We start from the raw sequence: 12560 nt of genomic DNA on the forward strand, positions 1-12560 counted from the left end.
ATGGCTTGTCTAGTCTAGCATCCTTTGGACAACCAGAAGCCTCAATGGGAAGCCGCCCCCACCAGCAGGACCTTGTATTCAAAGGCATATACAACCTCTGACAGCGGAAGAAGAACCTAGCTGTCAGGTGTCTTATCTGTTGATAGCCTTACCCTCCATGAATTTGTCTAACTTCCTTTCAAGAGGGCCTTCTCGGTAGTGGCTCCCGCCCTGTGGAACGCCCTCCCATCAGATGTCAAGGAAATAAACAACTCTCTGACTTTTAGAAGACATCTGAAGGCAGCCATGTTTAGGGAAGTTTTTAATGTTTGATTGTGCTTTTAAGAGTCTGTTGGGAGTCTGTTTGGCTGGGGAAACCCAGCCAGATGGGAGGGGTATAAATAATAAATGATGATTATGGTGATGATGATGTTGGTGGCCATCACCGCCTCTTGTGGCAGTGAGTTCCACAGTTTATGCCCTGCGTGAAGAAGTCCCTCCTTTTGTTAGTGGATCCATGCTGTACTGTTAAAGCACACCCAATGCACCTTTAAAAAAACACAACTCCTGCTCTCCCCCCCCCCAACAATCCTGGGAACTGTAGCTTCACCCTGGCAGAGCCCCAAATTAAATTAAAAACTAATTTAAATTTAAGAAATAAATTAAAAAGCCTCTAATTAAAAAGCACCTTTCCCCATAGGGGAGCTATATATAATTCTATAAAGCAAGGATTTCCCACACAGGTCCTTGGAGGTTTACGCCCTCATATTGAAGCTAAGGTGAGCAGATGCACGAAGGAGTTAAAGCTAACGAGTCGATGCCCAGAGGGGCTAGATTTTTTAGGCGAGGAGGGGAGGCTGGCTGCGCGCTACCCGTGAGGTCATTTCCTGTTCCGCCCACCGTGGGAAAGTAGCGTTTGAATTTCCCACGCGGGGCAGGCGCAGTTGGCTTGTGGTTTCCCTCCTTCTTGGAGCTCCGGTGAGTCAGGCAGAGGACGGGGAAGGCCAGCAGGGGGGAAAAGACGAGCCCAAAGGAAACTGCACGGGATGAGGGCAGGAGGAGGCAAGTCAGATGGGAGGACAGGACGCCGGTCTGCATCATGGCATTGTAGAGGTGGAAGGGACACCGAGGGACATCTAGTCCAACCCCCTGCAATGCAGAAATCCAGGACAGATGGCCTGCCAACCTCCGCTTGAAAGGTTGCTGGCAAGGAGAGAAGAGTTCAGAATCTGCCCCCTTCTCTCCCTCAGCCTGTGTTGTTTGCATGTGCTCAGTACTACGTGCCATTGGTCCACCCTCTGGGAAGTTTATCCCTTGAGAGTCTGGGCTCTGATGTTGACAATGTTCCCCTGTATGCTCAAATAGGAAAGCGGGAAAGGGGGTTAGGAAGCCCAGAGGCTACTTGATGTGGTCTACACTGATGGACAGTGGCTCTCTGGGGTTTCCTATTCACCTGCCTGTCAGGTGTTGGTGTGGTTGCTCAAGAGCAAACAGGCAAGACTCCAACCTGTCTTTTCCAGGCTTCATTATCTGTACAAACTATTTTACAGTGCAGAGCATCACAAGTCCATGTCTGCTCAGTCGCTAGCAGAATCTGGGAGTCGTGTGACCCCCATCCTTCTCCTCCTCTCTCTGCGCGCAAACCTACTGCGCAACGTGGGCGCTGGCGAAGGGGGACTTGCCTCCCCTCCCCTTTGCTCAGGCTCGGTGTTGAGGCTCTCCCTAGCATCTTCTGGTCCCTGCGCCCCTTCCCCACTGGAGGCGGGGCTTCCCTCCTCGCCAGAGGAACAACTGTTTCTCAAGACCTTCGGAGGCTCCCTGTAACACAACTGCTCTTACACCTTTCGCCTCTGAGCTGATGGCAGTTCCCTGACACCGCCCTTCCCAGTTCAGAAAACTGGGCTCAGGGTGGCTAACAACAAATTTAAAACACTTAATTGATGCAACAAAAAAAACACCTTAAAATACAGTATAAAACGTGAATAACAATAAATTCAGAATTCAAAAATCAATTTAGGGGGGAAATCCATCCAATAAACATTAGATGACATTAGCAGACCTATGGAACTCACTCCCACAGGTCGCAGCGATAGCCACCAACTTGGGGGCTTTAAAAGAGGATCAGACAAGTTCACGGAGGTTATAAATGGCTGCTCAGCTATGCTGTGCTTCCACCGCTGGGAGGCAGCAATACCAGTTGCTGGAATACCAGTTCTGAATACCAGTTGTTGGAAACCACAGGGGGGGAGAGGGGTCTTTCGCTCGAATCCTGCTTGCTGGTCTGGTTGGCCACTGTGAGAACAGGACGCTGGACTAAACGGGGCATTGGCCTGATCCAGCAAGCTCTTCGTATGTTCTTAGGACAACAGAGGCTGAGTTACTTGACCAGATCAACCAGTGTTTTGCCCCTGGAAAACAGCTTCATATACTGCACTTACAGTGGGTTCTGTGATTCTCTTCGTCTAGCGGTTTTTTTGTCTTGCCAAGCAAGCCCATTGACGGATTAGCGCTATTAGCGCTATTAGCGGCTTTTAGCGGCTTATCTGCTGATCGGATCAGCTGATAAGCGGCTTAGCGGCTTAGAAAAAGGGGGGAGGGGAAAAAACCAGCAGGAACTCGCAAGACATTGTCGTCTTGCGAAGCAAGCCCATAGGAGATTCGTTTTGCGAAGCACCTCCAAAACGGAAAACTCTTTCGTCTAGCGAGTTTTCCGTCTTGCGAGGCACTCGTCTTGCGGGGCACCACTGTAATCTGTTTACCAGAAGTAGGGAACTATGAACCTACAGATGTTGTTGGTTTGCAGCTCCCCTCAGCACCAGCCAGCATGCCCAGTAGTCGAGGATGATGGGATTTGTAGTCACACAACCACCAGTGCTCTTTGGATCTGGTGGGCCAGGGTTCACATGCCCATTCAGCCATGAAGCTTACTGGGTGGCCTACCTCACAGGGTTGTTGGGGTGATGAAATAGGGGGAGAATCAAACATTTGAGACATTCTGGTCTAAATATTGCCAGCTGACTCTCCGCAGGGAGGGAGGAAAACCTTGCTAGTCAGGGAGGTTGAATTTCACCCCTTAGAAATACACACACGTTGTCGTTACGCAGTTAAACAGCAGTCCTGTTTTTCAGGTTGGCTTTGGTCTGGGAGAAGGAGAGGTAAAATGGCGAACGAAGGAGGGGGTTCAGTTAGTGGCGTCCGGGTTCAAACTGTGGTGGAGAAGCGGGTGAAAAGAGAGGAGGAGGGCGGAGGAGAAGAATCGCGGCTTGACTTGAGAGAAGACCCACTTGCTATCTGGAGCGAGCACACGAAACCATTCTGGGTGAGAGCCAGACTGCATGAGATCACAAAGGAAAACTATAAGGGGCCACAGCCACACAGGGAGGCCCAACTGCAGGAGTTCCTGAGGAAAGTGGAGTCTCTCCACTCGAGAGAGGACAACCCACAGCCATTGGTGCTGCAGCCTCCCATTTCAAGGTACAGTGGTGCCTCGCAAGACGAAATTAATTCGTTCCGCAAGTTTTTTCTTCTTGCGGTTTTTTCGTCTTGCGATGCACGGTTTCCCATAGGAATGCATTGAAAATCAATTAATGCGTTCCTATGGAAACCGCCTTCAGACCAGGTCCGGGGACAGTCTGTCCCCCGACCTCTTCTGAAGGCTGGGGGGGGGGCAAGGGCTTTTCTTCCCACCCCCAGCATTTTAAAAAACCCCGGGACAGCGGAGGACTTCTCCGCTGTCCGGGGCAATGTAAAAGCCCCTGGGAAGGCAGGCAGGGGGGGCAAAGACTTTTGCCCCCCGCCCGCCTTCAGAAGAGGTCCTGGACCTCTTCTGAAGGCGGGCGGGGGGCGAAAGTCTTTGCTCCCCACCGCCTGCCTTCAAAAGCCGTCCGGGACAGCGGAGAAACGCGCTGCCTTTCTCCGCTCTCCCGGGAAGGCAGGTGGGGGGGAGCAAAGACTTCCCCACCCCCGTCCGCCTTCAGAAGAGGTCCAGGACCTCTTCTGAAGGCAGGCGGGGGGCGAAAGTCTTTGCTCCCCCCCGCCTGCCTTCAAAAGCCGTCCGCGATAGCGGGAAGCGCTTCCCTGCTATCCCGGACTGCTTTTAAAATGCTGGCGGTGGGGAGCAAAGCCTTTCGGCCCCCGCCAGCCTTCCTGGGAAAGGCTTTGCTCCCCACCACCAGCATTTAAAAGAGGTCCCCGGAGATTTCCCTATGGGCTTTCTTCTTGCGAAGCAAGCCCATAGGGAAATTCGTCTTGCGAAGCGCCTCCAAAACAGAAAACCCTTTCGTCTTGCGGGTTTTCCGTCTTGCGAGGCATTTGTCTTGCGAGGTACCACTGTATGGTTTTCTGTCCTCTACCGGCAGTGCAGCTGATATTGGTAGGCAGGAAATAGGAGAGAAGACTGTGAGCCGAATGATGCCAGGCTTCTGCAGGGGAGGCCAATGGTCTGAGAGCGGCATCTTGGGCGAAGGCAAGGCCAGCCACAGGGAAGTGAAGGAAGAGATTCCAGATGAGGCCGACCCAGACACCCTGCGGCAGATCTTCCGGCGATTCCCCTATCTGGAAGGTGACGACCCCTGCGAGGTTTGCCAAAGGCTCCGAGAACTTTGCCACCGGTGGCTGAAGCCGGAGAGAAGCAGCAAGGAGCAGATCCTGGATCTGGTGATCCTAGAGCAGTTCCTGGCTGTCTTGCCCTTGGAGACGCAGGGCTGGGTCAAGGAACGGGGCCCGGAGACTTGTGCCCAGGCTGTGTTGCTGGTGGAAAACGCCTTACTGATGCAGCAAGAAGGCAAGAGACAGGAAGCTCAGGTGAGAGATTGGAAGTTGCTCAGTTCTGAAGAGTTTTTAAATACATATGGCCTAATCAGAAGAAGAATGGGAGAAATAAGGTAGTTGAGTATAGAGGGCAGACAGGGGGAGATGTTCTCACAGTGGCCAAACAGATGTCCATGAGAACAGTAGAAGCCTAGTGCAACAATGGTCTTCCTGATTGTGATTCCCAGTTTCTCAGAGAAACAGTGTTAGAAACACTGATATATAAGCAAATCGTCAAATGGCACCTTAAACCTAGGTTGCAGTCACCACAATGGAAAGTCTAGGCACCATTTCCCCAATGGGATTTGTTATTGTTATTTTTTCATTTAATTTCTATACCACTTTATATTTTAAAGAAAAAATATCTCAAAGCAGTTCACGGCACATTGACACATCAAGTAAAACAACCCAGAAGAAAATTAATTGAAGCTTCAATGAAAGTATTTCAGATCCTTCTCTAAGTGACATTTTTCTTTCCCCATATTTATGGACTGACTTAATTTATAGAGATGCCTCATAGCAGAAGAACTCTAGGAAGCCAGTGTGGTGTGGTAGTTAGAATGTCGGACTAGGAGCTGAGAGATTGGGTTCAAATCCCCACTCAGTCATGAAGCTCGATGGGTGAGCTTGGGCCAGTCACAGCCCCTTAGCCTACCTTACAGGGACGTTGTAGGGTTTCACTGAGGAGGGGAGGTGAACCATAGACTCCTTGGAGAAAAAGGTTGGAGACATATGCAATAAATGAGCTCTCCTTAGCTGCTTAAGAAAGCTGGAAGGGGCCAGTCAGGTAGAGATGTCACTAGCCAACCTGTCATCCTGAAATCTCCATATGGTCGCCATTGGACCCATGCCAGTTGTAAAATGTGCCTGGTGAATTTCAACTACAGTCATACCTTGGAAGTCGAACGAAATCCATTCAATAAGTCCGTACAACTTCCAAAACATTCGAAAACCAAAGTGCAGCTTCTGATTGGCTGCAGGAAGCTCCTGAAGCCAATCAGAAGCCGCAGAAGCCCCGACAGACATTCAGCTTCCAAAAATCATTCGAAAACTGGAACACTCACTTCCAGCTTTTGATCGTTCGGGAGCCGATTTGTTCAGGAGCCAAGGCGTTCGAGATCCAAGGTACGACTGTACAGTGGTACCTCGGGTTAAGTACTTCATTCGTTCTGGAGGTCCGTTCTTAACCTGAAACTGTTCTTAACCTGAAGCACCACTTTAGCTAATGGGGCCTCCTGCTGCTGCCGTGCCGCCGGAGCACGATTTCTGTTCTCATCCTGAAGCAAAGTTCTTAACTTGAAGCAGTATTTCTGGGTTAGCGGAGTCTGTAATCTGAAGCGTATGTAACCTGAGGAGTATCCTTGCCTGCAATAGCAGGTATTGTGATTAGTAGTCACCAGCAGCCTTATCCTACCTGAATTTAAGAACCTGCAGAAGGCCTTGCTCCTGAATCAGGCCAAAGGCCTACCTGGTCCAGCATCCTCTTCCTACAGTGACCGACCAGAGGAGCAAAACCAGAGCACAATACAACTACTCTTCCCAACCTGCAGTTTGGAGCAACTGGTATTTGGTGGCATCGCTCCTTCCGCCATTGTGACCAGCAGTCATTGATAGCCGTCTCTTCCCTGCATTTGTCTAGTCCTCTCTTAAAGCCACCCAATTTGGTGGCCGTCCCTGACTCTTGTGGCAGGGAGTTCTGTAGTTCAGCCCTGTGCTAAAGAAGTCCTTCCTTTTGCCTGCCCTGGATCTCCTAACTTTCTGCCTCATTGTGGTTCCCGCCCCCTGAGGTTCTGGCGTTAAGAGAGAGGGAGGGGAACCCTCCCTTTTGGGACTGCCCTCTCCAAGCCTTGGGCCTGTTCCCTGAATGGGATCCTCACTTGTTCTTTTTTTTAAAAAAAATTATTGGAAATTTTATTTACAGCATAACATAAACCCCCCACCCCCTAGTACAGAAATACAATAAGCATAACATACAACCATACAAACAACCAAATAAAAGACTTCCTTTATCCTGTATCTGACCTCCTTATTTACTTCTTATAAGCTGTTTCCTTTATGAATAATTATTAAGATTTTTCTAATTATAACTTAAATATCCACAAAGTCTCCTGCAGACATTAATCGAAACAAGTCCAGGTATGTATTTAGGGCACTGTTTTCTGAAGTATTCTCTGCATTTCCCCCATGCTTTTTGAAACTCTTGCCTCACTTGTTCTTCCAGGTACCGGAGCTTTGCAAAGCAGATAGAAGGCGCTTCTATCTGAGGCCAAGGAGGATCAGGCGGACACCTGGCAGGGGCCAGTTTGCATCGAGGAGGACGAGAATGCGAGTGCCATTTCCTTGGGTAAGAATTTGCTGTTGATGAGATGGCAGAATTGCTCTGTTGCCTTAGAATGTGTTCCCCCTCTTTTCCCCTTTCTCCAGTCAAAATGAGGAAGAACATCCAATTGACTCTGGTGAATTTTCGTAACTCTTAGAAAAGAACTTACATTATTTGTACCCCCCCCATAATATACTTTATTGGTTTTCATTTGCACATTCCACATACACATATTGTATTACATTTGACATTTACACCTGCTCCCCAGAGCTGACTTCCCTCCTTCCCTCTTCTGGCCTTTTATATCACATCTAACATTTTCACATTGTCTATATTATTTGTATATTATATTATATATTATTTGTATATTATTGTTCTGCTTTCGTATTCGTCCATAGAGTGTCTATAGTCAAATAAATCCTCCTGTATATACAATTCTTATTGTCTGTCTATACTCATTTACAACTACCATTGGTTACATTGATCAAACAAAAGATGAAGAAATCAAGAGTGTTATGATTAAATGGGCAATGGATGTCGGCCATAACACTGAATATGAGAAGTGGATAAAACTATGGAACACTGGACTAAAATTTACAGCATGTACCTTGTTAAAAGAAAATCTGTTAAAAATGATGTACAGATGGTACCTCACGCCAATTAAATTGACAAGGATGTATAAAACAGGAAACAAGAATTGCTGGAAATGTGGGGTGAAAGAAAGTAGTTTCTTTCACATGTGGTGGTCATGTGATAAGGTAAAAATGTATTGGGAAAATATATATAATGAATTAAAGAAGATATTTAGATACACGTTTTTGAAAAAGCCAGAGGCATTCTTTTTGGGAATGGTAGGAGAAGACATTACTAAGAATGACCAGAAATTATTCTTATATGCAACAACAGCGGCAAGGTTACTGTTAGCCCAGGTTTGGAAACAACAGCAAGTGCCAACAGTAGAAGAATGGCAACAGACGGTAATGGAATATGCAGAAATAGCTAGATTAATGGGGGAAATTCGACAACAGGGTGATGAAACATTTAAAAAAGAATGGGAAAAATTTATGTCATATCTAGGAAGGATAAGGTGAAATAGTGAAACCAGTAGAACTGAAATAAACCTCATACAGAGGTACCTCGGGTTACAGACGCTTCAGGTTACATACGCTTCAGGTTACATACGCTTTAGGTAGCGGAGGCAGCAGGAGGCCCCATTAGCTAAAGTAGTACCTCAGGTTAAGAACAGTTTCAGGTTAAGAATGGACCTCCGGAATGAATTAAGTACTTAACCCGAGGTGCCAGTGTAATGTGAAATACAAAGAAAAATTCTGGATAAAGAACTTACAGTATTTGGACGCTCTTTTGCATGTATTGCCTAAACACCATCTTCTAAGGCAGCCCTGTTTAGGGAAGTTTTTAATGTTTGATTGCATTTTTAATATTCTATTGGAAACCACCCAGAGTGGCTGGGGAGGCCCAGCCAGATGGATGGGGCATAAGTAATAAATTATTATAATTTTATTATTGTTATTGTTTCACCTCTTGTTTAGTTTAGCCTGCTTCTTGATGTTCTTTCTCCTCTTGATACATGGAATGACTCATGTTGGGAATCTCTCTTTATGCCCCTAGGCGATGAGAGGACATGGGAGATGGAGCAACATCGGCCAGAACATTGTGGAGTGGTGGAATTGCTGGGAAGTACCAAACAGAACATTCCTCACCGTCCTGCTTGGGGGGAAAGCTCTGGAAGCCCACAGCAGAATCCCCTAGTGAGGAAAGAGGACGAAGTTGCTCAGTGTGGGCCTGTCTTTAGACAGAAGCCTCACCTGACTTTGCACGAAAGCCCCCATTCAGGAGAGAAGCCATTCAACTGCTCAGCTTGCGGGAAGAGTTTCAGTCGCTGCTCCAACCTTGTCATACATCAGAGAATGCACACGGGGGAAAGGCCGTACAAGTGTCCGAACTGTGAGAAGAGCTTCAGCCACCGCTCCAACCTCAGCGGCCACGAGACAGTCCACACCGGAGAGAAGCCCTATAAGTGCGCCGACTGTGCGAAGAGCTTCAGCCACCAGTCGCACCTCATTGCTCATCGGAGAATCCACACGGGAGAGAAGCCTCATAAGTGCTCAGATTGTGGGAAAAGCTTCAGTAATCCGTCGCATCTCAAAGCCCACCGGAGGGTCCATACAGGAGAGAGACCCTACGCGTGCTCCGAGTGCGGGAAAAGCTTCAACCAGAGATCCATCCTTATTGTTCATGCAAGGACCCACACGGGAGTGAAGTCGTACATGTGCGCCGCCTGTGGGAAAAGCTTCAGCCAGAGCGCAAACCTTACAGCTCACGAGAGAATCCATACCACACGGACCTTCCGTTATGCAACAGAGCTCTCTGAGGAAAGGAACTGTCTCAGTACCACAAACATGGCAACAACCTCAGCTGGGGAGGCCACATAGAAGAGCTCCAGTACCTGTTTGATGCTTCTTCTTTTTCAACCTCGCAGATTGTTACGTGGAAAGGAAATGTTTAAAGTTGATAATAAAACTGTAAGCCCTTAAAGGCAGGGCGGATGTGTGGACTCTGCCCTGTGGTTCTGTGAATTCTGTGGCAAGAAAACATGAAGCGTTTGGGAGGGATTTTCTTACAACCTTTTGTCAATTGTTTTTATTTATTTCACGAAATCCATACACCACCAATTACGGATTCGAAAATATTTCAAACCATCAAACTTAACCGTTTAAAATATCTGCGTAAATCAGAAGTGATACCTGTGGATGGGGGAAAAACAGTGGTTAAAAATACAGTGGTACCTCGGGTTAAGTACCTAATTCGTTCCGGAGGTCCGTTCTTAACCTGAAACTGTTCTTAACCTGAAGCACCACTTTAGCTAATGGGGCCTCCTGCTGCCGCCGCGCTGCCGGAGCACGATTTCTGTTCTCATCCTGAAGCAAAGTTCTTAACCCGAGATACTATTTCTGGGTTAGTGGAGTCTGTAACCTGAAGCGTATGTAACCTGAAGCTTATGTAACCCCGAGGTACCACTGTAATGCAAATTAATTAAAATTCTATTTATATTTAATTTTAAAACTCAGCCAGTTAAGTTAATAGATTGTTAAATTATTTAAATTGTAATTTGTTTTGAGACTTTTCTTTTGGTAATAATAAATATAATGGATAAGGATCATTTATTATCAGGCCCAAAATTATATACAGGGGAATCCCTCTTACACAGGGGTTCCATTCCTGGCTGCTGTGGGACATCAGTGGGACATGCACAAGTCCGTTCTGCTCCTGCCCCGCCCCTTTCGGCACCCAAAACTGCACATCAGCATTGGGCATAGTCGGCCAATTGGTGCTAAAGAAGGACAGAACTTTTTTATGTATGCAAGAACAGCAGCAAGAATACTCATCGCATAGTATTGGAACACACAAGATCTACCCACTCTGGAAGAATGGCAGATGAAGGTCATGGACTATATGGAACTGGCGGAAATGACTGGCAGAATCCGAGACCAGGGAGAAGAGTCGGTGGAAGACGATTGGAAGAAATTCAAAGACTACTTACAGAAACACTGTAAAATTAATGAATGTTAGAAGGATGTTGGATAGACATCACAGTTTTCAGCTGTGATATTTTAAGGAAAGGAAGGGGGGAAAAAAGAGGTTTTACAAATGGGTTAAAGTTTAATGGTAAGGATTTGCTGAACTAACAAATTGAACTGGAATACAAAGAAGGGAGGTATGAGGAAGCCCGAGGAAATAAGTGTACGGAAGTTATGCTATTGAAAATTAATGTGTGTTTTTAACTGTTTTTTATTTTGTATGTTTATTTTTCATTTTTCTTGTTATATCTTAAAAACTTTTAATAAATATCTTTTTTATTAAAAAAAAACTGCACATCAGCAGACAACCATGTGCTGATTGCACGTGAGTGGCAAGGTGCCTGTATTACTATATCAGCACTGACTCTGAAGCAAAGCTGCAAGCTGCCCTTCAGGTTGGCACCTTTCATAGAATTAGAAATACAGTGGTACCTCGGGTTACATACGCTTCAGGTTACATATGCTTCAGGTTACAGACTCCGCTAACCCAGAAACAGTGCTTCAGTTTAAGAACTTTGCTTCAGGATAAGAACAGAAATCATCCTCCGGCGGCAGCAGGAGGCCCCATTAGCTAAAGTCATGCTTCAGGTTAAGAACAGTTTTAGGTTAAGAACGGAACACCGGAACGAATTAAGTACTTAACCCGAGGTACCACTGTACATTCAAAATCAGTTCTTGTATAAAAAATATGTCTTGCCTATGAGACAGCAGGGACTATATAATTTTTCCAAAATCAGTGCTGACTCATAAATGACTCAGAAAGGCAGTTTCAAAGCTAAGCTCTTTTATATGTGGCTAAAGTCGCCCACGGGTGTTGTTACTAATACAGAATTATGAGAAACTAAACTTTCCATTGCAGGTTCCGGCACCCTTCTGCTGACTGAAACAGGATAACAACCCAAAATCTTGGAATGTATAAGAAACCCGGAACAAATAATAGCCAACCCACACAGCCCAGCTGCAAAAGCTAAATCAGGTTATTCTGCAGAAACACTGAAATAAAATATCAGTTACGTAACAGGATGAGAGAGATTGAAGGACCTGGGGAAACAAAAGCAAGCTTTTGCTTGGTGCCAGGAAAGCACAAAAACAGAGTCCATGTTAGCCTCTCCAGGGGGATCATTCCTCTCCCCTCAAAGCCACTGTCAATTTCATTTTCAAAGGATGCTCAACAGAAAAGGCTATAGATGGCCAATAGATTGATTTTTACTCTACTGTCTCTAGGATCAGATGCAGCCCATCTCTTAATACCAGTTTCTGGGGTGCAGGAGCAAGAAAGGACTATTGTGCATATTCCCTGCTTGTCAGCTGCTTCACAGAGGTGTCTTATCGAGTTGGCCACTGTGGGGAACAGGATGCTGGACTAGGTGGGCTATTGGCCTGATCCAGTAGGCTCTTTTGATGGGCTAGAAGTGTGGGATAACCAGCCTCATAACCAACATGCATGTCTAATTAATGCATGAAGGGGTTAAGACCATAGAGAAAGCTATCCTGCCAGGTTTAGCTCAACCTGGGAGGAACTAGGTAATCAAGCCTTTGTCCTCCTTCCAGTCTACCTGAGAAGCTCAGTGTGTAAAGAGGTCTGAGCTGGGGCTAGAAATCCAGCCAGATGGGTGGGCTATAATAATAATTTAATAATAATAATTTATTATTTATACCCTGCCCATCTGACAGAGTTTCTCTAGCCACTCTGGGCGGCTCCCAACAGAATATTAAAGATGTGATAAAAGATCAAATATTTACAACTTCCCTAAACAGGGCTGCCTTCAGATGTCTTCTAAAAGTCAGATAGTTGTTTATTTCCTTGACATCTGATGGGAGGGTGTTCCACTGGGCTACCAAGAAGGCCCTCT

General features: G+C 46.4%; 1 protein-coding gene across 5 annotated transcripts; it reads left to right on the top strand.

Moving 5' to 3' along the window:
• The first annotated feature begins 879 nt into the window (after positions 1-879).
• LOC308581086 (neurotrophin receptor-interacting factor homolog) lies at positions 880-9752 on the top strand. Of its 5 annotated transcripts, none has more exons than XM_081183552.1 (3): positions 880-957; positions 7010-7132; positions 8738-9752. In XM_081183552.1, the coding sequence occupies exon 3, from the start codon at positions 8758-8760 to the stop codon at positions 9559-9561; it is 804 nt and encodes a 267-aa protein (XP_081039678.1). In that variant the 5' UTR covers positions 880-957; positions 7010-7132; positions 8738-8757; the 3' UTR covers positions 9562-9752. The 5 variants fall into 5 exon arrangements, with proteins under 5 accessions (XP_081039678.1, XP_081039681.1, XP_081039679.1 ...); XM_081183553.1 differs by lacking the exon at positions 880-957 and adding an exon at positions 4319-4782 and having other exon boundaries at positions 7010-7244; XM_081183556.1 differs by lacking the exon at positions 880-957 and adding an exon at positions 4319-4782.
• Positions 9753-12560: the final 2808 nt, after the last annotated feature.

This window comes from Podarcis bocagei, assembly GCF_964188305.1.
Source record: "Podarcis bocagei genome assembly, chromosome: 2".
In the NCBI taxonomy this organism is placed as follows: domain Eukaryota; kingdom Metazoa; phylum Chordata; class Lepidosauria; order Squamata; family Lacertidae; genus Podarcis; species Podarcis bocagei.

Coding starts and splice junctions, on each gene's coding strand:
- LOC308581086 (XM_081183552.1), top strand. CDS start 8,758: ATGGAGCAACATCGGCCAGAACATTGTGGAGTGGTGGAATTGCTGGGA.